We start from the raw sequence: 22,195 nt of genomic DNA, 5'->3' as shown, positions 1-22,195 counted from the left end.
GCAGAACCTCAAATTGCTGCAGAACAAAATGAAAAGACAAAAGCCAAACCTTAAAGAACAATATGAGAAATTGCAAAGCACATTCTCAGCCTACTACAATCCCATTATTTCCATCGTGGTTCAATGTTAAAGGGGACCTAAACAACTTTTTATCCAAGTGGAGAAATGCATTTGAACTTAAATTAGGCCATTTCAGAAATACTTTGCCACAAAAAGTGCTTACGTCCGTTCAAGAGAAGTGGAATTATTGACAAATAAACATTCCCTTCACGGTGCTTCTGCTCCTTCTTAAATGATTTGCACTGAAAGGCTAAGGCAGAGTGGGGCATGTCCACACCACTCCGCCTACCAAACGTCACAGTGGCGCGCAGTTCGTTTGATTTTGGATGTTCACGTAGATGCCACTATTTCCAATTTTGGCACCTGTGACGCGCCAGACGTAACCAAACATGCCAAAAGTGGTTGTCCTCAGCAAGCCACAGTACCTATGCTACGTAGCAGACTGCAACTAAATGCAGCAGCAGTGTTTTTCTTTATGCACAACAGGGCTAGAGGCCACACTCGCACTCATGTGCTCCTGTCTGGCTGTGCTACGTGGTGCAGACCAGCTTTGTCCTGCACCAAGCGTGACTGACAGATAGTAATCACATCAATTTTGTGCAATTTGAAGCGCTATCAATAGCTAGATCGTTACAAAGCGAAGTCTGCCATGGCGTCTAAGCAAGACAGGAGTGAGCATGTGCTGGCAAGCATGCGTGTGTGGTCCGAGCTGAAGTTTCACATGGTTTGAGGCTAGTTGAGTGTTCAGAACTAGCTGAAATTAGCGAGACCCAATGACTATGACACGTATAAGCAGACTGGCCAAAGTTTAATTCCTATGTGGGCGGCTGTAGCCAAGTTGTCAGTGGACAATAGCTGCCGTCTTCCAGAACTACATAATTGAATTTCAAAAACATATTTTCGCTTACTTCAGCATGTTTATTAAACTGGATCAACAAATATACACAGTAACAGTAGGAAGAAGCGCAGTAATCCAAATACCCGTCTGGATAGTTGTGAGCTATTGGCCAGTAGTAGCTGTACATGGGAATTGGCTGTATCACAACATAAATCATCCAGAAAGAATAGAGGAGCATGCTTCTGTTGAAAAAAAAGAGCATTTGAGAGAAAGGTGACTGCGCTCCATTTGAGGGATCCACACACCGCACACGACTGCAAAATTTGGCTGATATGTTCACAGCAGTGTGTGCTATCCGCAGACTGCATTTTTTTTTCACCAAACCTGAAGGGTGGTTCAGGGCCCCTTTAACAACACAGACAGAATTCTAGTAAAATAATAGTGGGCAGCATTGCTTGAATCTGCCACTCTGCCTCCATGTAAGCTTCTTGTTGCTATTCTTCCTTCACGGCCTCCTGCATTGCAGCTTTTGTTCAAGGGTGACACATTTTTCATGTCTGTTCTGTACATCTGATTTATTCATTGTGCTAGCTGTCCAGATTAAATCAGCCCCATTCTTTGTGTTCAACTGGGAACTGCTACCCATGTTGTTTCCCTGTTCCTGTTCACTGAAATTGTCCTTTCCTCTGTCCTGTTCTGGATGCATGCACATACACACACATGCACATGCACATACAATGCACACACATACATGCACATACCATTGGCCTCAAGAGAAATTGCGACATTAGGGTAGTATACTCCCAGCACTCAAAATGAGCTACGTTAAAGGAACACTGAGGAGAAACACTAAATTAGTGTTTCAATATTCTTTCACAATTCTAGTTTTATTAGTTTTGTGACAAGAAGGAAAAAAAAGGCCAAATTTAAATTTTGTAAATTTTGTGCCACAACTTCCACATGCCAATGTAGTTTCACCGATTTCAAAGCCTTTTTCTTTTCATATTTGGGCCATTATGGGATTATTGGTATGTATATTGTTGGAGGGTAATTTGCATTTCTTTGTAATGTCCATTTAAGTTGAAAGACAAAGGCACATTGTGTGGGGATATAGCATTTGTTTACCAGTATTCTTTTAGCTCATGTGCCTTTCTATATGCCATGGTGGATAACAGAGTGGACCATTGCTTGCTTAGCAGAACCCTACAGAGCGGAGCAGTGTCCCTGAGCGTTCCCTCTTCTCACTGTCATTTGTGGATGCGGTGGAATTGGAAGAGGAAGGGGAGCAGCGTGATAGCTCTGGCCGCCGTTCAGTGGACAGTGCTCAGGAGGTATTGCCTGATGAGCTGTCACTGGAGCTCTCCTCGGAATCTGGGCATGGAGGTAAGGTTGTGGCTATCTGCAGCCTCACACACAAGAGAACCATAAACTGTAGGCCTTGTTTGTGCTTGAAACGGTGAAGTGATTTTTAATTGCATCCATTATGTATAATGAAAAGGTGGTGCAGAATGTTAGTGCTACCAACATTCAAGTAGTTGCCTTCAGAGTTTTACATTTTCCTCACAGTTGTACTGTACTGCATTAACTTCTTATTTTGACTCGATAAGAAAATCTGAATTCCATATCTTGTCCTGGTAAAGATGCATTATTATTGGCATCAAATGCTTGTTAATTCAGTAGTATTTGACCACGCATCAGTTAATTTGAACAAATAAGCACCACAAGTTCAGACACTAAAGCAGCACTAGTATCTAATTGAAATCCACTAATGTCAAACAAACCTCATTATAATGAAGTTGCTTATGACACAAAAATAGCTTAGTTATATCCTATGTTCATTATAAACAAATACCAGTTAAACCTCAATGCACTGAAGTATTTAAGTTTTCATAACTAGTCCATAGAACACCATGTATTTAGAACCCCAATATAATGAAGTGTTTATACATGATTTCAGTATATCAAAATTTCACTGTCACCGCGAAGAAATACCGAGACAATAAATAGAAACTTCCATGGGTGCAAATGATTAAATTACCTTGCGAACACACTTCTCAAGCCGCACGACCAAGAGCAATCGCCAAAGTGGAGCAGCGTCACATTTCGTATAAAGTCGCAGTGCGACAAGAGCCTACATGCCCCCCCGCATAGTATATGCTTTGGGTGCAAGTTAAAGTGTGCAAGGGGAAGCCGAGAAGGATGGTGGCTTAAAGGGACACTAAAGGCAAATATTAAGTCAAGCTAAAGTGATTATTGCTAGAGAATCTCTGAGGCGTCAATATTATCGCGAACAGAGCCTTAATAATCGAGAAATTGAGGTAACTGCAAGACATAGTTAGAGACTCCCCTGGGACATTCAAGTACTTGCCCGATGACAAAAGCACTCCTCAGTTAAATTCTGTCTCTAGTACTCAGCCATTCGTTGCAGAAAAACATCCTTGTGTTGTGTTACAATAGGAAATAAAATGCTACTTGTCCAGTTCTATTTAATTTTCAGAAAAAAGAACTTATTGTAATTACCCTATGACGACGTGGGCAGTCAAAGGGTTTCATTTTCGCTCGAATCCACGCCACCCATACTAAAGTGTTTCACTAGTTTCATTATTGCTTAGTGCTGCGCTGGTTTTGCTGACTCGCGAAGCTCGCACAAAATTCAACTTCCATGTGATGTCGTGGGATGGCCACTCGGTCTACGCCACTTGACCAAAAAGCAGCTACAGCGGCGAATCCACCACTCTAGTGCCACCGTATGTCGGATGCCATCTCACTCACCGACGGCAGCAAAGGGTGGTGATGGCGTATGCAACGTCGCCACTCCCCTGGTTGGGTGGCGGGAGAGTTGAATTTCGAAAAAGGCATTCGGACCCTTCAAATGCAATTTTCTCGTAAACCAAGTCTTTTCTCAGCACGAAACAAGTGTTGCAAGGTTTCTGGAAAGGTATTTAAGCAGTCCACATTGACTTAGTATTTGCCTTTAGTTGCCAAGGTTGAGGACTGTGCGTGTTGGTATAGCATATTAGAGGCTTGATTGCGCAACATTTGGACGACACACACAGAAGAGAAACACACACCACAGAGCACTACTTGCAACTATCGTTTTATTTCCTTGTCAATGGAATAAATACTGGAAGATAATTTGGGGGGGGGGGGGGTGTAACAACAAAAACAGATTTTTACAAACATGGCCATCCACCAATGCCAAGCCAGCTTTGTCATGTGATCATTTTTGACATCGCAAGAAAGGAACCACGATACCACGAAGTTCGAGCGAGCGCTCTGTGGTGTGTTACTCTCTTCTGTGTGTGTCATCCAAATGTTGCACAGTCAAGCCTCTAATTTGCCTTTAGCGTCCCTTTAATGAGCGCAGTCATCCCACATGAGAAGTGAAAAGTGGGGGGAGGATAGCGACGCTTGCGGTAATATGATCAAGCATACAAAGGTGGAGTTGGGGGCAGGTTGGCATGCATCTTCTTTTCTAGTGCAGCCGTGGCTTTACATAGCTGCCAGCACACCTTAGCGCATATGCAACCTGTAAGGTAATCTGCCACATTTGCAAAGAGTGTGGTGTGGCGTGGCATCATGGATGCAGTCTTCCCGCACGCATTTAGTACTGTAGGTTGCATAATCTCGAGTTTTGACGACTCGTTGAAGCGATGGGCAGAGTTAAGCATTTGCTCCCTGCTGCCGGCGCTGTTCATGATAGAATCATCCCACTGCGTGCGACATTACTAATTAGTAACCACAGGGACGGAGCGTACGCGTGGCTGGCTTAGTTTCGTACAGCTAATTTGTTACCGACTTGGCAGAAAACCGTGTCTTTAGTTGCCGACTCTCATATTCAACAAAATGAATTTTTTTTTTCGCATTCAAATTTTCATTTCTTGATTACCCAATAATAGGAAAAATTTTGCTGCCCCTTCCATATAAAATAAATTGATTGGTGACTACTTATTTGCAATAAGGGGCGAATTTCAATACAACGAAGCAAATTTCAGATTTTACCGACTTCGTTATATTGAGGTCTAACTGCCGCACTGTAAATATAAGCAAGAATTTTTTACTTTGTTGTATATGATAATTCGTTATGTTTAGGTCCAACTGTATTGTATCTATTGTCGCAATAATCATACCGAAAGGAAGAGTGGGAACCACACAGTAGAAGTAGCATCGTGTGGCCAGCTGCATTGTCACCATCTGTGGTCACAGCAGCATTTGTGGCAAGCACTTTCACTTTATCTGATACAGTGTGTGGTGTGGGATGTGATAAATGTAGTGCAAGCCATGTGCAGAATAGACAAGAGGCACTTCGACTGCAGCCTGCTGACAGCATCACAATAGGCAGTTCACAATTAGCTCACTGGCAAGGAAAGTAGGATATGTACCCATTATCTATTTAGATGAAAGCATCCATTCTGCCACCACACCCCCACGAAGGAAGTTCAAATGCCCTCTTCATCAGCAGTTTTGTGTGAGTTATCCCAACAGGGTGTGAAGTCTTATTTGCCTGAGGCGACAGAAATTGTGGTTTCTATGCAGATGAATTAATTTGACATTTGGATAAGTCTGACAATTTTGGGGACATGTGAAATTCAAATTATCACAGCTTTACTGTGTGCACAGCATTCTGCGCAGTCTTACTGGTCTTTTAAGTGAAACATACAAACCTGAACAGGCTTTTGGGGATTCCTACATGTTAAAATTTTTTTGTTTCCCAGTGTTTGTGGATGTTGAAACTGGCCTCAAATTTGCATGATTAACCATAGCTGATGTCAGGTCTGTCAAGCTAGCCAGCAAACTATGGCGATATTTTGAGTGGAAGGTTACAACTGCAAATAGTGACTTTCATCAGTGGCCAGTGAGAATGCTGTTTTTGAGCATTCACTGTGCACTCCTGGGAAGTGATCCATGTTTCTGACAGTCTTGGAGAATCGGTAAATTTCAGCGTATAATAAGATAGTAAGACAGTAATAAGACTGGTAGATAAACACTCCACATTACTGTTCATTTCAGAGAAAAAACTGGCCAGTTCCTCTTTGCAGTTAGGCGGCTGATGCTATTCGCACTGTTCAGTCATTCTCATCATATTATGCCACCATTGGACTCACTAGCACTATGTGCAAAATATGTAGACTCAGTAATGCATTCTGCTTTATATTGCTTTCTTCAACACATTCACTGTGGCATAGGTCGCCTGTGGGTCACAACAGCGATTCCCCTTGTGCCATACACAAAAAATTGAGTTTCTTCCAAGAATTAGTCCTTAGGGTATGCATGGTCATTCCGATTGCCAGGCAGTAAACCGTGTGTGTGATTCCTCCATACGAAAGGAATGTCATTCATTAGAAGCAACTTGTGTTTCACTGTATGTGCCTACACAAATAAAATGTATAAAAATCTAACCGACACAGGCACGTTATCTGCACTTTTTGGCAGGAAACAAAAACATGGTTCTTACCGACTGTTGCTGCAGCGCGACAGGGTCACTAATGGCGCATCTGTTTATGCAGTATGACAGAATCCTATGTCTAATTGAGTCCCTTCGCCGTACTGTTTTTGGCTTTAGGCTTATTCTCTGCAGTATCCTTAAACATTGCCGTCGTATGCGAGTCATAACTAAATGGGAGTGAAAAATTTGAAATAATGAAGGGCGTTCATCTGTGGATAGGCCGTGTTTTTTCTTACTGCACTCAGTTAGATTTAACTACAGGAATATGACAGTTGTCAGACCTTTGAAAATGTCCAAAACATCAGTTTATTTGTTAGAATAGCATAAAGCATTACAGCAGAGCCTTGGCCTGTGGCTGGTTGGTATTGCATAGTTTGTAATACTTTGGTTCCACTTATCCAGTATTTCACATTTTGTGCAATTGCTGGCACTCAGTCATTTGCAAACAAAGTTGTAATGCTTGTCTTCTGCACACAAGTTCAGGTAGATTTTGGAATTCAATAATAAATGCCAAATGCAACACAGCATACAGTAAAATAATACACATCATACATGTATTACATATATATATTTTACATGTATAACAATATATGGAGAATTATCTGGCCGACTTTTTGTAGAAGACCGCAAAGGATCGTAATCAGAATTCATATTCATGAAGCATAACTGCGAGTCGGCCTAGTTGGAGCAGATTCATCTTAAAACTTTTTGTGCGCAAACAAACAGGGACGAAGAATAGGAGCAACACAAGGACGAGCGCTTTCTAACAACTGGTTTTATTTTTGAAGAACCACCTGCTTAAATACCCACAGATCTGCGCGATCTAGTCAACAGAACACGCCTATAGCGCATACAATGCCCGCAGATCTGCGTGACCAAGTGAAGAGAGCACGTCAATAGTACATACAACACTTGTGATAAAAAAACGTGGACAAAAGCCACCCGGTCATATTCTTGAATGCAGAGACATACCAATATAGTCTATTATTATTGCCCACAAAGATGGACTAGCTACACGTGTTGAATAAATTACATATTTGTGCTAGTTTTGCTTACACTTGGTGCCTAAATGGTGAAAACATTGTCTCGCCTCACTTTTAATGTGATCAACCAATTTAAAATGATACGCTTTGTGGCAAAAGTGTTAATCAGAATGTTTTATAGGAAGGACTGACAGTTTCCTTTAGGCTACAAATAAAAAAAGCACTAATTACATTGTTCATGCCCTGCTTGCATTTTCATGCCCATACAAGGAACGGTCATCCCTACAACTCTCCAACCGACACCTTGTTAATATTACTAATAAAAACTATCAGCTGGGACACACAGCCAGAAGCAATATGCCGTTGGTTCTGTTCATGTACAGCCTCTCAACCTATAATCTGGATTACTAATATTGCTGTTGGTATCAAAGGCAGAGTTATAATGAAAAGACAGACCTTGCTGTCATTTTGACTTTGCAATGTCTTGTGCTGAAACAAGGGTTTCACATTTCAGGTAGCCCAGTCTGGATGCCAGATGAGTTTACATCCAACTGCATGGACTGTAATGCCCACTTTACACTGCTGCGCCGGAGGCATCACTGCCGAAGATGTGGAAAGGTAGGTGGTCCCAAGTTTGTATTGGGGGATAAGTGCACTTCCACAAGTCTTTGCCTGGTAGAGCCACTGACTGCAACCTGTGCATTGTCTGTGCAGATCTTCTGTTCCCGGTGCAGTGCCCATTCAATAACACTGCCCCGCTATGGCCACTACAAGCCAGTGCGTGTCTGCAATTCATGCTTCATCTGCCGTGTGACATCTGTGGTGGAAGAACTGGTTCATGGTTGTTGACCAACGTTTTTTTCTGTGACGAAGACAGGAGTTAGTGGCAAGGCTTTTGCAGCAAAAGGGCCAGTAGATGCCTGTGATGAGAACCTGCCAAGTACTGCTGTACATCTGCCATTGGCCATGATTGAGTTGGTGTGTCAAACATTTGTTCATACTGCAGTCGTGGACATTTTCTAGTCTTATAGCTGTGTACTAATGCTAGTGCCCATAAAATTGACATCCTGTGCAGCAGTGTGTGTTTGTGTGTGATAGTCCAACCGCCCCCCCCCCCCCCCCCCGATTCCTTCTTTTTTTTCCCAGCCGAAATGAGTGAAGAACTTTATTTGCAGCAAAATTTGTGCCAAAGTTTTACATTGCATTCCGTTTTTAAGTGACAGAAACAAGTTTTTTTGTTTACAGTCAAGTATATCACAAAAGTTTCTTACTTTTAAAAACTCGAACTTAATTCAGGCCTGATCAAGTTGCAATTTGAACTGAACACATTTTGTAGATGGAATCTAGTTACATAAAACTTGTTATGCAATCCAGTGGCCTTCGTGTCTTCTGATGCAAGTTGATGTCGCAGAAACACCAGATGTCACACACCTTTTGGCTCTCCAACCATGTGCCTGAAAAATACAAGGCCAAATGTATTTCCACTGCTGTACACGAACACGCTAGTTTTCAAATCCACTGCTGTCATACTAAAGGCAAGTGTTTCAAGTGGACCGACCTCAATTTGGGCCAGTACAAACTGGCCTCTACTCTAGCCGTGGCGCACAGTGCCACTTCTCAACCAAAGCAGACACTATACATCAATAACGCTCCTCAGTGTTTCCCCCAAAAGAACATGTTCACTCCACTGCATTTATGCAGACATTGAAAACACAGTTATACATTTTTCACTGAGGAATTGCTTTGAGGTGTTAATGTTGTTAAGGAATGGCGCCGCTATCCATTTTCTTGTTTGCTGATGGAGCGTCGAGAAGCAGCATCCTAGAATATGGGGGTGAAAATCACCATTGTAGCCCTAAACTGCATGCTCAACATGCAGTTGAGCACAAGTTGCACACAAGCTTTCTTGGTGGAACATATTCTATAGCACTTGCTTTGTATTGTTCCAGTGGCTCTCCCTAGAGGTCAAGATCGAACACCTGTACAGGAAAAAAAGTTCCTATTCCCGAGTTACGGAATGCATGGCGCTTCATCATAAGTGCTCGGAGAAAGAATCTCGCAAAGCCAATGTTTCAACAAGCAGCAGTTGCTGTTCTGACGTGGTCAAGGCAGCACTTACTTTTCATAGCAGTGCGGTAAATAATTACAGTATACTCACTTTAAGACAAACTCAAAGGGACCATGAAAATTTGTTAGTCTTATCAGAAGAATAATTGGCAACATGTTCGGGTGCATCCAAATATCTTGCTTCAAATCGGTAAATGAAGTAGACTTGCAAAAGGGGAAAATGACATAAAAAGCATTTATTTAGCTGAACTTAATAGAAAAAGGAGAAATGGGGCGAAGCGTCATGGAGGAGGAAGGTAAGTGGAAGCGCGCTGGGTTGACCACCTCAATCAGTTGCTACAGGTTTTGTTTGCAATATGGACGTACCAGCCTCGGCTCGTGACAACGTCATCGCATGCCATACACTGTGTGCGCCAGTGAAAGCGTGCACTGGTGAGCCAACGATGGCACCTCTTTCTCACATGCACAAGGGAGGAAAGGGGAAGGAAGCGAACAGTCTTCCTTTGAATGCATGGCACCGGGGGGCAGGAGGGAGGAGGGGGCTATTGTACTTTGGCCGCGCAGGCTTTATCTTGAGTGATCTGCTTTGGGGGCACAGTCTAGGTGGGCCGATGGCTCGTAGCTTTGCATGCACTATGTTCTCGCTGCTCAATTCGCATTAAAGCAATAGACAGCATGAAGGTCACCTTGCTCAATGCTGCTGCTGCCACAATTCCTCGTGCCATCGTTTTGACGGCGAACGTCTGTGGTTATCAAAAGTGATGTGTTCATGTTTGCCTGTACGGCTGACACTATGTTTGTTAATGCAGTTAGTAAGCGAATGTTTACAAGGAGCATTCTACTGTGGTGGCTACTGCGCATGGCGTGGCCGCGCAAGCGTTGTCTTGAGTACAATCTGCAATGCAGACACTGTAGGCGTCTAGGTGCACCAAGGGCCAACAGCTTCATGTGCGCTATAGCACCCGTATGCTTACACGTCACGCGCATTCACGAAGTGAATGGGCACGGCACATCGAGGCACCCTAGCCTCTAGGGCCCATGTTCTGAAACGTTCGACTTCTGCGAAACTACCGCCTTGGCCACGCCTCTACCAACAGCGCGCCTTGATTGGCTGTTTTAGCAAAACCGAAAAATAAACAGCGCCATCTAGTAGTTCTGGCCTATGCCATTTTAACATACATGTCCTTTGGCGTCTTTTGGCATTCAGTTGGTGGAGGAGTGTACTAGAGATAAGATAGGTGGTAGTTTATAGTAGTCTTACCCGCATTGTTTCGCAGCAATATTTGTTGATTCATTTAAAATAAAAATTTTACACTTATTTATTCAGCGTCTTTTACCTAAGCGGCCGTAACCAACCGTAGTCGGTGCGCAGAACCTTTAATGCGGCTACTACACTTGAAAACAACACACCCGAGCCGCTCTGCACGGTGCACTCTCTCATGCGACGTGAAGCGTTCGTGAAGTGCACGCTGACGTCACGGGTAAGCAGTCGCTTGATTTATCGAACGTGACTATCGCGGCGGCGAAACTTTCACAGAAGGCGAACGTTTCAGAATATGGCCCCAGGATCAGTAGCTATGGCGGTCACTTTATTCTAATGTTCATCTTAACCGAAGAGTACATCTGAGGTGGTTTGTCTTAAGCAGACTTTTTTTTTTTTTTTTTGCATCGAGTCTATGGAAAACCAAACAAGCATTCCCATGTTATTCATTATATGCGAGAATTCGGCTTAATCGAGTTAGTCTTAAGGGGCCCCTCACCAGGCCCCATAGCAAGTTTTGGTTATACACTGAAAGTTGTTACATGTCCTCTAGGGAGCATTCTGCCGCAAAAATTTTTCAAATCGGCTCATTAATAGCCGAGATAAAAATATTTCAGCGCCACGAACCCATGATTTCAGAAGGCAAGCTCCACTGCATAGCGAGACACTCCACTCGCCCTGTCTTGCCTCCGCAAGCAAAATTCCTATTCTGCATTCTCCCATACCAGACCTCAAGGATCACGTGGTGCATACATCACGGGCATTTAGTATTTTTTAGCATTTAGTCTTTTTTTTTTCCCTCCTCTTTCTGTGGCGTAGGTCAAAGATAGAAGAAGGCAAATGAAAAAGGTCATTATGAAGTGTTGAGTGATGACACAGCTTATGACAACCTAAACAACAAAGCTCCACGACTGCCAAGCACATGGACACTAGATGCCAAGAACTAGATAAATAGACAAAACTACTCAAGAGAAATTCTAAGCACAAGAACTTATTCTGCACACAGTTACAAAATAACTTGTGGACAGAAAAGACATACGGTAATACAACGACATCATAAGCATACATAGATGTACTTTCTAACCATAGATGTAATCACTTTCTGAATACCACTTCACGATTTTTAAAGGGACTGTCTATTGCTTGGAACGAGTCTTTGGATTGTGGTGGGAATGAGAAGATTGTGTGTCATATTGAGGAAAACAAGCATACTTGTAACCCATAAACAAAGAATCATATTTTTAATATGGCTCTGAAAGTTGTGAAAGAATGACATGGGGCGCAGCTCAACGGTGAAACAGTTCAACAAATTTGTGTACTGTCACATAACCAAAAAGCCGCGCAGTGAGTTATTTTGCTTGGATACCATATTGTATTGCCTGAAATTGTATTTCATGCGCTTCTGCTAACTTATCTTTGCGTGAGAGAGTAACTTTTTGTTTCCAGCTAGTACGGATTGAAAAGTGGCCTTGTGCAAACGATCGCTGTGAATGAAGTTGTGCACAATCCAGTAATCAGTGTTATCGGCATTTGTACATAGTTTTTAAGAAGACTACGCAGATAAAAAAATTGTTTTAAAATATTCTACTCGCTTTCTAGAGAAACAACTGCATGTCTAGACACTTTGAATAATAGGCTTTCTATTGCACTACAAAAACAATAAGCAGTCCCATTAAGGTCTCCATAGAAGAATTGTTCACTCCACATTTCTCAGACAGCCTTATTATACCCAACAACAACACATGTACCAAGCAGAGTCACTTTCAAAACGCCATTTCTTCTAACTATAGATTCCATTAAGGCAACAAATGCACACTGACGAGGCCATTTTTGTAACTTGTCTCGGCCATGTACACAAACTATTCTGAATTTGATTCGACCTAATTAATGCCTACAACATTTCAGCACTAGCATGGAAAACCCTTTCACACCAACATCTTTATGGGACAGTTAGAATCTGATCTGTTAAAACCTTAAATCTTTCTCCGCCACATAGATGACATCCTTATAGGGAATGCAGTATCGGTGCAGTAAACATATTCTTTGGTCATTTTAACCGCTCTCACCCTAATGAGTTAACCATGCACCTACCTGCTTCTCAGATTAACATCCTTTACACAAAAGGCTGTTACAAACATAGCAAGAGAAAAGCCTAAAATGCACTCAAAGCCAGCCACTAGCCTTCATAACAAAGTACTTTTGCAACAATATTCTACGAAAATGCTATCCAACTTTGTCAAACAATAATCACCTTCACGTGGGAGCCTTTCCACTTTTCATTATAGCTCGGGAGTTGATGGCTCTGAGCAACTAGAGACCGGGCAAAAATTAAAATAGTATCTGGAAAATGCAGATAGCTGAAGATTGATCTCGCCATTGCAGCGCAGCAGAGAACACCCAGCCGAAACAGGAAGCTCACAAGGGTTCTGAGGGTACCACCTATGTAGCAGGAGAACTTTGAAGTTTTATTTGGCATCAGAATGGCTGACAACCCCACTTGAGAAAACTGTAGCTGTGAGGATATGATTGCACATCTCCTTTGTGAATGTCCTCACTTCAGCGCACCTAGAAAAGAACTCTTAACCACATCAGTCAGACAGACAATTGGCCTTTATCAGAAGCTGGGGACTGGATGAGCCGATTGGCTCATTAGAGGCAATAGTATTGCCGAAAGTGATCGTCAAAGAATACGTCCCCTAGTCAAGACTGTCCTCAGCAAAGGTGTTGAAAGAGTCGTTGGGTTTCTTGAGGACAAGCGACAGAATTTGAGACGTGTTTCATGCTACATGGCACTCGTGTACAGTTTTTTTCTCTCATCTGCTTCTTGAGGACAAGTGACAAACTTCGAGAAGTGTTACATGCTACATTGCACTCATGTACAGTCTTTCTTTTTTCCTCTTGTCTAAGCACTGGCTAGCCTGTCCCTCTTCCTCTCCTCCTCCCTGACATTTTGCACTACTTCTGGAAAGTTTAGTCTACATTGTGGCCAAATTTCATGCAAATGTATCATCTGCAATAGCAATCGGCACGTTAAGGAATTTTTAACTTTGTTTCTCTCTTTTTTCAGTCTTTACTGTTTTTACAGCTAGTGAACAGAAATTGAATTTAATGCAACTCAATCTCAGCCAAATTCTGCATGTGCATGTACAGTCGCGGACAGAATAAAATGGACCACGGGATCTCCGAAAACGTTTCATTCCCGAGCAGCCTGTTGCAGTAACCAGTAAAACTGCCCACGACAACGTTGTTAGCATATTCTAGTCGAGGTCCAAAATGCAAATACCAGACTGCGTTGTGAGGTTGCGGATATATTCAGCTTTTTCTTAGATTTCGTGGTCCGTAATATTCTGTCTGCGACTGTACAAGGACATGTTGAATGAAAGTTCCTAGGCTTTATTGCAATTTGCAGCAATTTTGGTGATGCACTTTTTAGGAAACCAATGTTGTCGATAACTCTAGTTGAGATTAATGTTTTTTTTTTCTTTCAACACTAAAACTGAAACAACTGCTTATTTATAGGAAGAAATATGGGCTATTTTATGACACACTTACACCTGATATGAAGCTCAATCCTTGCTCAAGAGACCATGCTTTTCTCACTTTCAGGAAGCACAGAAAAATGACTAGATAGGATATTGACAAACTGAAATCATATTCAAAAATAGGAAAATGAACTTTATATTATGGATAAATTCCAGCTAATTAGCTTTATTGTTATAAATGAAAAAGCTTTGATTGCAATAGCTATATGAAGTAAGGTTAGTAGTTCTATCAGTCGCATAAGTGGCTGTAAACATTTGCTTACTAAATTAACAAGCATGGTGTCACAAGCATCAGCAAACATGAATACAATCTTGATGACCGTAGACACTTGCTGTCAGAACATTGAAATGAAAAAGAGTGGCAGTGGCAGTAAGCAAATTTACCTTAGTGCTGCCTCTCACTTCAACGCGAACTAGATGTACGAGAACACAGCACACAGAAAAGCATCGGGCTTCCTGGGTTGGCTAGTCGTTGCACCTACCACAGCGCAGCCGCACTCAACAATGTCGTCAGGGTGTCTACCAAGTTGACATTTCCAAATTCCCTGAGTGATGCAGAACTGTTTCATGTTAAGTCGCGCTGAAACCATATCGCCCTATGCTGTCACTCTATAGTAAGCATATGAAAAAAATTTTTAAAGAAAACCGATTTAATCCAATTTGAATACTAAGGAGTAGTGTTTATGTTATTCAAAAAAAGAATATAAGGGAGGGGTTATTAAAATGCACAGCAAATAAAATGTATTCGAAAAAATTTTCAAATCGAGTTGGACATTCTCTAGTACAAATAAAAAGGAGATGCATACAGAAGCAAATATTTTCGAATATGAGCTATTTCTATCAACTGATAGCATGCTCAGTGTCATGCAACCGTCCTGACATACTCTCAGCTCGCGCAAGACGCCTCAGTGTCGTGTTTCACTGCTTTAAAGAGTTTATTTTGGTTTGGATGAGGGACACCTGCATCTCAGCATCAGCCAACAATTTGTTTTTTGAGCGCAGGCTCCTTCAAAGAAGCGGTCGCATACTTAATTCCCCGTTCATTCCTCAGTGCGTCGATCCTTTCTGTTCTCGTCCTCCTTTCGCCGCGCGTTCGCCCCACGGACCATTTGAAGAACACTCTTGGTCAATTTACAGTCAACGTCCAATTTTTAGGACCCCCTAGGGGCCGCGAAAACTTCCGAAAAATCAGGCAGTCCGAAAAAATAAATTCATGTCTTTCACTGCCCTTAAGGGCTAAAATCGACACATGTACGTCTGAAATAGCTCTGAATGCCTGTCAGTGCACTTATAAGGCATTTCGGTGCTCCTACTGTGACAGGTGAGGGCGGGTGCACACGTGGAATACATACAGTGTCCCGCGACAATTGCCCCTTCCTACGCTTGTTACGCTTCACCGCGTTACATGACTGTAATGAGGCGAAACAGACTTTCGGGAAAGAGCATTGTGCAATGCGTTGTGCTTTCCGAGCTTCGAAGACAAAATTATTGCTGTCAGCGGAGAAATGAAGAAACACGGCACCGAACGACACGAAGCTTAACGGCGAACGTCGAAGCAGCTAGGCCTAGCGTTGCCGCAGTGGTGGCTACGGCTGCCAGCGGATCTGCGTGCGAGAGCACCGGTTCAAGGCGGCGAGGTAATCGAAATAGCAGCGGTGGTGGTTTTCATTAATGCCGTCTCGGACCTGCGATCACGCAAAACGTTTAGAAAATCGGACGGTGAAGAGTTCTTGCTTCTGAAATTTCAGACGTTATGATACATTGACTCTTTGGGGTACGTGGTGGTGCCGCGAAGCCGTCCGAGTTATCGGGAATCCGGAAAGTCGGTAACTGGCAACTCCTCCAGCCGACGACGATTCGTTACGAGTCCTGTCTGTTTCTCGAGCCAGCATTACCGCGACTTTTGACCCTCTAAAAAAATTACAGCTAATTTTCCCTGATAGAAGCACAAATTCCCCGAGTTTTTCCAGACTACTCAAAATCCCTGAGAATTCCCGGTTTTCCCGGATTCCCGGTTTTCCCGGTTAGTAGACACCCTGGTCGTGCACAGCTGCAGCCAGAGTAGAAGAGGAGGTCCGTACTAACCTGCCCCGCTCTCTCCCTAGCGTGCACAAGAAGACACCACATCAAGCCACCATATTTCTTGGCTCACTCTCACACGCTTTCCTTCGCAGCTACATCTTATCAAAATTGGACTTTATATGGAACCTCACGGAGTCAACAACAGCGGAAATTTGCCTGGAGTGTCCATATAGTTGCTATCACAATAAAATGGATCTCTGAGGCACCTCTCCCTTTATGCTAAAGCACGCCAGTAACTATATATCATCAAAGATTGCACTCCATATACTTCATTTAACCAAGTGATGTACTGAACACATTGTTCATTATTGGCCAGATAGCTGCACCTTATTCTAGTGTCATGGACATAACAGAAATTGGTGGTCAGCTGTGAAGCCTGTGGGACAGAAGCATTTAGCCGACACACTGACTGAAGAAAGTAATCTGGGAAAGCTTTCACAGAATATGCATATAACTTTGAGGCGTTTCAAAGTTAAAATGTATGCCCTAGACTGAGTAATTACAAAGTTTACACTACTAGTAAGTAGATTAGATGACTGACTGTTCCACTGTGCAGCTGGGTTTATGGAAGGACAGGCAACTTGTACAACATAGGGAGAATTGTGCAATCTGGTAAGAGCACTTGTCCAAATGAAAATTTGAAATGAAATAACAGGTGAGTAATGCATATTTTAATGTGGTGTATCCACCACAGTTGCTCTGCTACCGAGCAAGAGAGTGCAGGATTGAACCCATGGCAACTGCGTTCAGCCAGGGACACAGTGCAAAACTCCTGTGTACAGGTAGTATTTCTGATGACAGATAGTGAAAACTGGAACCCAGCATCCCTCATACATACCCAAAAAATGTGCCTTTGGAACATTAAACCCCACCAATGATAATTAACATGGGGATTGAACCCTTTAACACCGATTGTCACGAATTGGTGACATACCAAATAAGTGCAGCATATGCCCTGGTAATATCTTTTCTAGCTCAAGCGCCAGTTGTCACGCATCAAAAAGATGTGGAGTCCTTTTAATGTAGAAACAGGCTTCGCGCACACCTTCCGCCAGAGGATATAAGCAACAATGACAGCCCAAGCGGGATTCCATGAGAGATCAAACATGCATGTCCGCTTGATATTTTTGTTTTGTCTGTATGTTTTATGTCATGTAGGAATATTCGAACTGCACAGAACCGAAAATTTTATTCCCAAAAAGCGTTCCCAGCAAGCGAAAGAAAAATATTTGAAGGTGGCAGCACAAGCGTCGTCCTATTGCTTACCACAGTATTTTCTAATTTCACAGCCAAATTAAATGCAAACTAAAAACGTTGTGTCGAAAACCTTTTCTGCTGGTTTTAATACACTTCACAGTAAATTAGTTTCATGCTGTCCACAAACTAAAAAGGATGTAAAAAAATTACAAAAATGGCCAAAATAAAAAAAATTGTGTAACTTCGACGAGTCTCAGCGCGACTTCTACTTCAAACAAGAACTTGAAAAAAATGTCAAACATAGAACGTTCTCTTTGCAACATAATGCAAAATATTATTTTGCATTATAGTTGAACAAGCTTTTAAAAATATAGTTGAACAAGCTTTTAAAAAAAACTCATGTTAAAAAAAATATTCCGGTTCTAACTTCTGGAAACATTTTGGATTAAAGTCCATTTATGTCGGGCAAAACGTGGGTGCAATAATATGTTACCTCATGTGGTTTATTCACAAAATATAATGGGCCAAAGTGGCCCATGTTGAGCTTGCTGGCTTTAGGGCCGCGATGACTTGTTTCGGTTTAACAAAAGTCAACGGTTGCCACAAATGAAGAAATGTTTACCTGGGTTTCTTATTGTGGCAAGAACAGAGAACATGTTTTTTGCTTTGTTTTCTGGGACACAAAAGAGAACTAACTCGACACTACTTATGGTGCTTGAACACATTTATTGCACATCCTCCGCAGTTAGCATTAAAAAGGGTTTAATCACCGTCAGCTGGCTAGGGTTAGTTCTCGCAACGGACAGCGCATCTCCACTTGACTGACTGCAGGCACACAACCACACATGCCATGACAGAATTCCTAGCACAAGCGGCACTGACTTCCACTCCACTGACTTGTGCCGACGATGCTCCTCGTTGGCTGCAGCAGGCACATAAAGCAGGGCCACACTCTTGATGTTGCAGCTAAGCTGGGAGACCATCTTATGTGCCAACTCAATGGAGGCGGCGCTTCCAGACCTCAGGTTGTGCAGGGAAGCTTGGTACTTAAGGAGTCCACCCGCACCATCACAGGCGTTCTTCCCATGCCCGGTAGCGGAAAATATCCACCTTGAGGATGTATAACTGAAGTGGCACAACTCATACAGCTGGTACCTATTTTTTAAATAGCTTGCTGCATCATCGCTGACATACGTTACGTGACAGTAGATGGGCGCTTTTTGATCTAACACTTCATGCACTCTACCTAGTTCATAGCAGGCATGTGCTGCATCATGATGCATGTCGTCGCTTATGAAAGCAAAGCTGTGCGTTGCTTTCCAATTGTTGTGGCAACATAGGTGAAAATGGAGATTTGTTTCCTGTGCCAATGGTACAATTGTGTTTCATATGAGAGAAGGACAGTCCAGTTTACCACAAAATCAAAATGCAGAACAATGCTTCCATGCTGCTCACACTTCTTTGCCTCATGAATAGCCGTGGCTTGATAGTGGCGTATGTACTTGTGAGGAATCCATTTGGTCATCCATTTGCCAAGCTCTTTCACAAAAAGGGTTGACGACGACGTCTTCTGTGGTGAAGTCACCGCTTTCCCAAACAGCAAATGTGACCTCGTCCTCGTCAACCATTCCCAGACTGGCCAAAGTGAGGCTTTCACTCTATGGGCAGTACTCGCATTCACCTAACATACAATCTGTGGTTGGGGAGCTGCAAAGGCACAATACTTTATGCTTTTCAATGAGATTTCTATGCCAGTTACAACCTCAAGCATCCTCAAACATGGACACACAAAGGTTGGCATTAGTGCAATAAACGAAAACGCAAACATCTTGTGGTGCGAGCAGCACAACAGAACATCTCGCGGACAGAATGTGTCATAAACCATGTTGAGCCGTACTCTCTCTGGCCGTTCGTGATGACTGACACAACGTCCTTCTCGTTAGGGCTCTGCCAAGAGCACCCAAGTTCACCCTTGGTGAAGTAGTCGAGCGCAGCCTGTACATCCGATGGGCTTAACTTTGACCTCATGTACGGATAAAAATCTGACCACATTCCATGCTTCTCACGCCAATTTCGGGTCTCTTTGACCATGTACGTTGTGACAAGTGGGATTGCCTCTTGAACTTGTTTGTTTTCAACTTCTGGTGGCATGATGGTTAAGAGATGGAGGTGCTCTCAATAGGACCTTGAAGCCTCGTATGCTCGCTTCAAGCTATTTAACCAACCAGTGCATGCACGACATTCTGTCACAGACAGTTCAGTTGTACTGACGCTTCTGTATGCAGTGCTTAAAGTTGAATGTATGTTCATCACCACGACGCTTTCAATCTCGGCCCGTTTTCTCTTTCTGTAAGATCATCTGCTGCATTTGTGAATGGAAGATGGTAGCTTCAATGGTCAAACATCAGAAGAAAGGTGGATGTACCTGTTCAAGACGTCAATTGCTTCTTCTTACTGAAGGAATGCACGTAAAGCACTGTTGGCAGACCTCGTCAGTGTCACAAATATCCTCGGCCTCTGGCAGTAGCTTCCACAGGGAGGCAACATCCAAAACATTTACGCAACGAAAATTTTTTTTCTTGGCAATCTTCTTCTTGAAAATGCGTAAATAATCAGCACGGAATACTTGGACCAAGCTATGAGCCGCATGCATCGCGTGTAATGAACAGCTAGCTAGACCAAGTCGAAACGTTTATACTGAACAGCACCGCACTCTTTCTGTCACTTTTTCTGTGCTGCTGTCGTGACTGAGCCTCCAGAGTATCTCACAGTTTCATGTTCTACTAACAAGGCCTTTTAAAGCTACATGTCGGCCACGCTCGTTATCAAAGCATAATGTTTGTCTGGCGCCGCCAGTGACCTCTGCTGTTCGCAGTGTGGAAAAGTGCGTCAGCAAGGTGCTGACAAAACATCATAAATTACGCAACTTCGGCAGCCTTTGGCTCAGTGATGCCGCACTGCACTTTTTCGAACAGCTGAAACGCAGAGGTGAAAGTCGAGGTAAGACAGGAAGACATCTGTGAGTGACGTGGAAAATGTGATAACGGGAAACGAAATAAATGGCTCGAGAAACCACTCAGATAAGTTTTTAGAAAGGCACAGTGCGAGTCTCACGTAGTGGTGCCAAAGAAAGTTCCAGTGTTCAGTGCATGTGGGGATGGGGAGCAGGCAGTGAAGTAGCAGCTCCATAATGGTGCACCTGCTGATTATGGGAGCGCTCCGTCACTTACAGTTTAGCCTGCCTTGGTGCCACTTACAGATGAATTACTGTGTGCACCAGGCGAGTTTCGGCAAAGTCAGCCACAACATGCACTCGCGGTGTCTCGCATGCTAGATACAAATAAAATCTGATAATACATATTTGTTGAAAACAACCTGACAGAGCAAAGTTCTGAAGCAGCAAAGAAATTAGAACTAGATTTGTGTACAATGCAAACTGACAGACAACCAGCAAAGGTACTGAAGCCAGTACCCTCAACATGGGCCACTTTGGCCTGTTATATTTTGTGTATAAAGCAAATGAGTAAACATATTATCGCACCCATGTTTTGCCTGACATAAGCGAACTTCCATCCAAAATTTTTTCAAAAATTGGAACCAGAGTTTTTAAAATTTTATTTCTTGAAGATGAGTTTTTTTTTTACTTATTTAACTATCTTTTTCTTCTCTTGTGTTTCATGTAGGAAGATAATATTTTGGATAAATGTTGCAAAGGGAACGTTCTATGTTTTGCACTTTTTTTCAAGTTTCTGTGCGAAATAGAAAACGCACCAAGATGCATCAAAGTTGCAAAACTTTTCTAACTTTGGCCATGTTTAGAATTTTTTTACATTTTAATTGCGGACAGCATAAAAAAACGCATGTAAGTAATTTACTGTGAAGTGTACCAAAATGACCAGAAAAGTTTTTCGACAAAATGTTTTTAGTTAGCATTTAATTCAGCCATGAAATTGGAAAACACTGTAGTAAGCAATAGGACGCTCGCGCCGCCACATTCAAATATTTTTTTGGCTTGCTGGAGATGCTTTTCGGGAATAAATCTTTCAGTTCCGTGTAGCTTGAACATTCTTACATAACATGTAAAAAAAAACCAGACAAATAAAAAAATATCAAGTGCTCGTGGAATCACCCCCAAGAGGTAGAGAACTCGTGTGAAGTGTGTGCCCGTTGCCAGCAATTTTTTTTTTTTCCGGGGTGGAGGAGGGCCTATGCCTGTTGCCCTTCCCATGGTCTCACCCCTGTCTGTAGCCTACATTAGCACTGACATCACCGGACACTGACCAGCCATCAACAGCACATGCCAACCATCGACTAGTTTGCAAGGGACTAACCAGTTATTATGTGCACAGTGCCATGTGCACCACAGTCTGAACGAAAATGTCAACTATTATCGGCGTTTTCACCACTCATAGGTCACAAGAAAAAGTCATGTGTGCCCATTGATAAATATGTGCTCATCCTTAGTGCAAAATAAGCAGTTTTGAGCAAGTTAGGAACTGGCTCAGACTTGTTTCTTATTCTCTCTATATGTGTACAACATTTCCTGGCCTTTGTGCCGGATGTCGCGAATATACAGCATACCCCAAAGTTCATACAATGTATTGGCGGCATGCGATTACGAGGGCTAAATGAAGTTAAAATCTACTGCAACAATATTTTTCTGCCATGACTTCAATAATTCCAGCGTTAAAGTGTTTTATTACTTTCCAGAAAGAATTA

The 22,195-nt window shown here is 42.6% G+C and overlaps 2 protein-coding genes across 3 annotated transcripts in view; one reads left to right on the top strand and one right to left on the bottom strand.

Moving 5' to 3' along the window:
* Positions 1–8,401, top strand: part of LOC135900948 (lateral signaling target protein 2 homolog) — a 58,240-nt gene extending 49,839 nt beyond the window's left edge. Inside the window, exons 12-14 of one of the 2 annotated variants that reach the window (XM_065430579.1) lie at positions 2,095–2,281; positions 7,842–7,945; positions 8,042–8,401. In XM_065430579.1, the coding sequence (XP_065286651.1) occupies positions 2,095–2,281; positions 7,842–7,945; positions 8,042–8,176 (426 nt within the window). In that variant the 3' untranslated portion in view covers positions 8,177–8,401. The remainder of the gene's footprint in view (positions 1–2,094; positions 2,282–7,841; positions 7,946–8,041) is intronic. The other variant, XM_065430584.1, reaches the window with a different exon arrangement.
* Positions 8,402–8,476: 75 nt separating this feature from the next.
* Mms19 (MMS19 nucleotide excision repair protein) overlaps positions 8,477–22,195 on the bottom strand; it is an 80,531-nt gene continuing 66,812 nt past the window's right edge. The window contains exon 25 of the mRNA XM_065430564.1: positions 8,477–8,781. Coding sequence (XP_065286636.1) covers positions 8,751–8,781 — 31 coding nt within the window. The 3' untranslated portion in view covers positions 8,477–8,750. The remainder of the gene's footprint in view (positions 8,782–22,195) is intronic.

Source organism: Dermacentor albipictus, chromosome 1, assembly GCF_038994185.2.
Source record: "Dermacentor albipictus isolate Rhodes 1998 colony chromosome 1, USDA_Dalb.pri_finalv2, whole genome shotgun sequence".
Lineage (NCBI taxonomy): Eukaryota > Metazoa > Arthropoda > Arachnida > Ixodida > Ixodidae > Dermacentor > Dermacentor albipictus.
The sequence above is the reverse complement of the archived record's forward strand: the minus strand, read 5'-3'. Positions and strand labels throughout refer to the sequence as shown.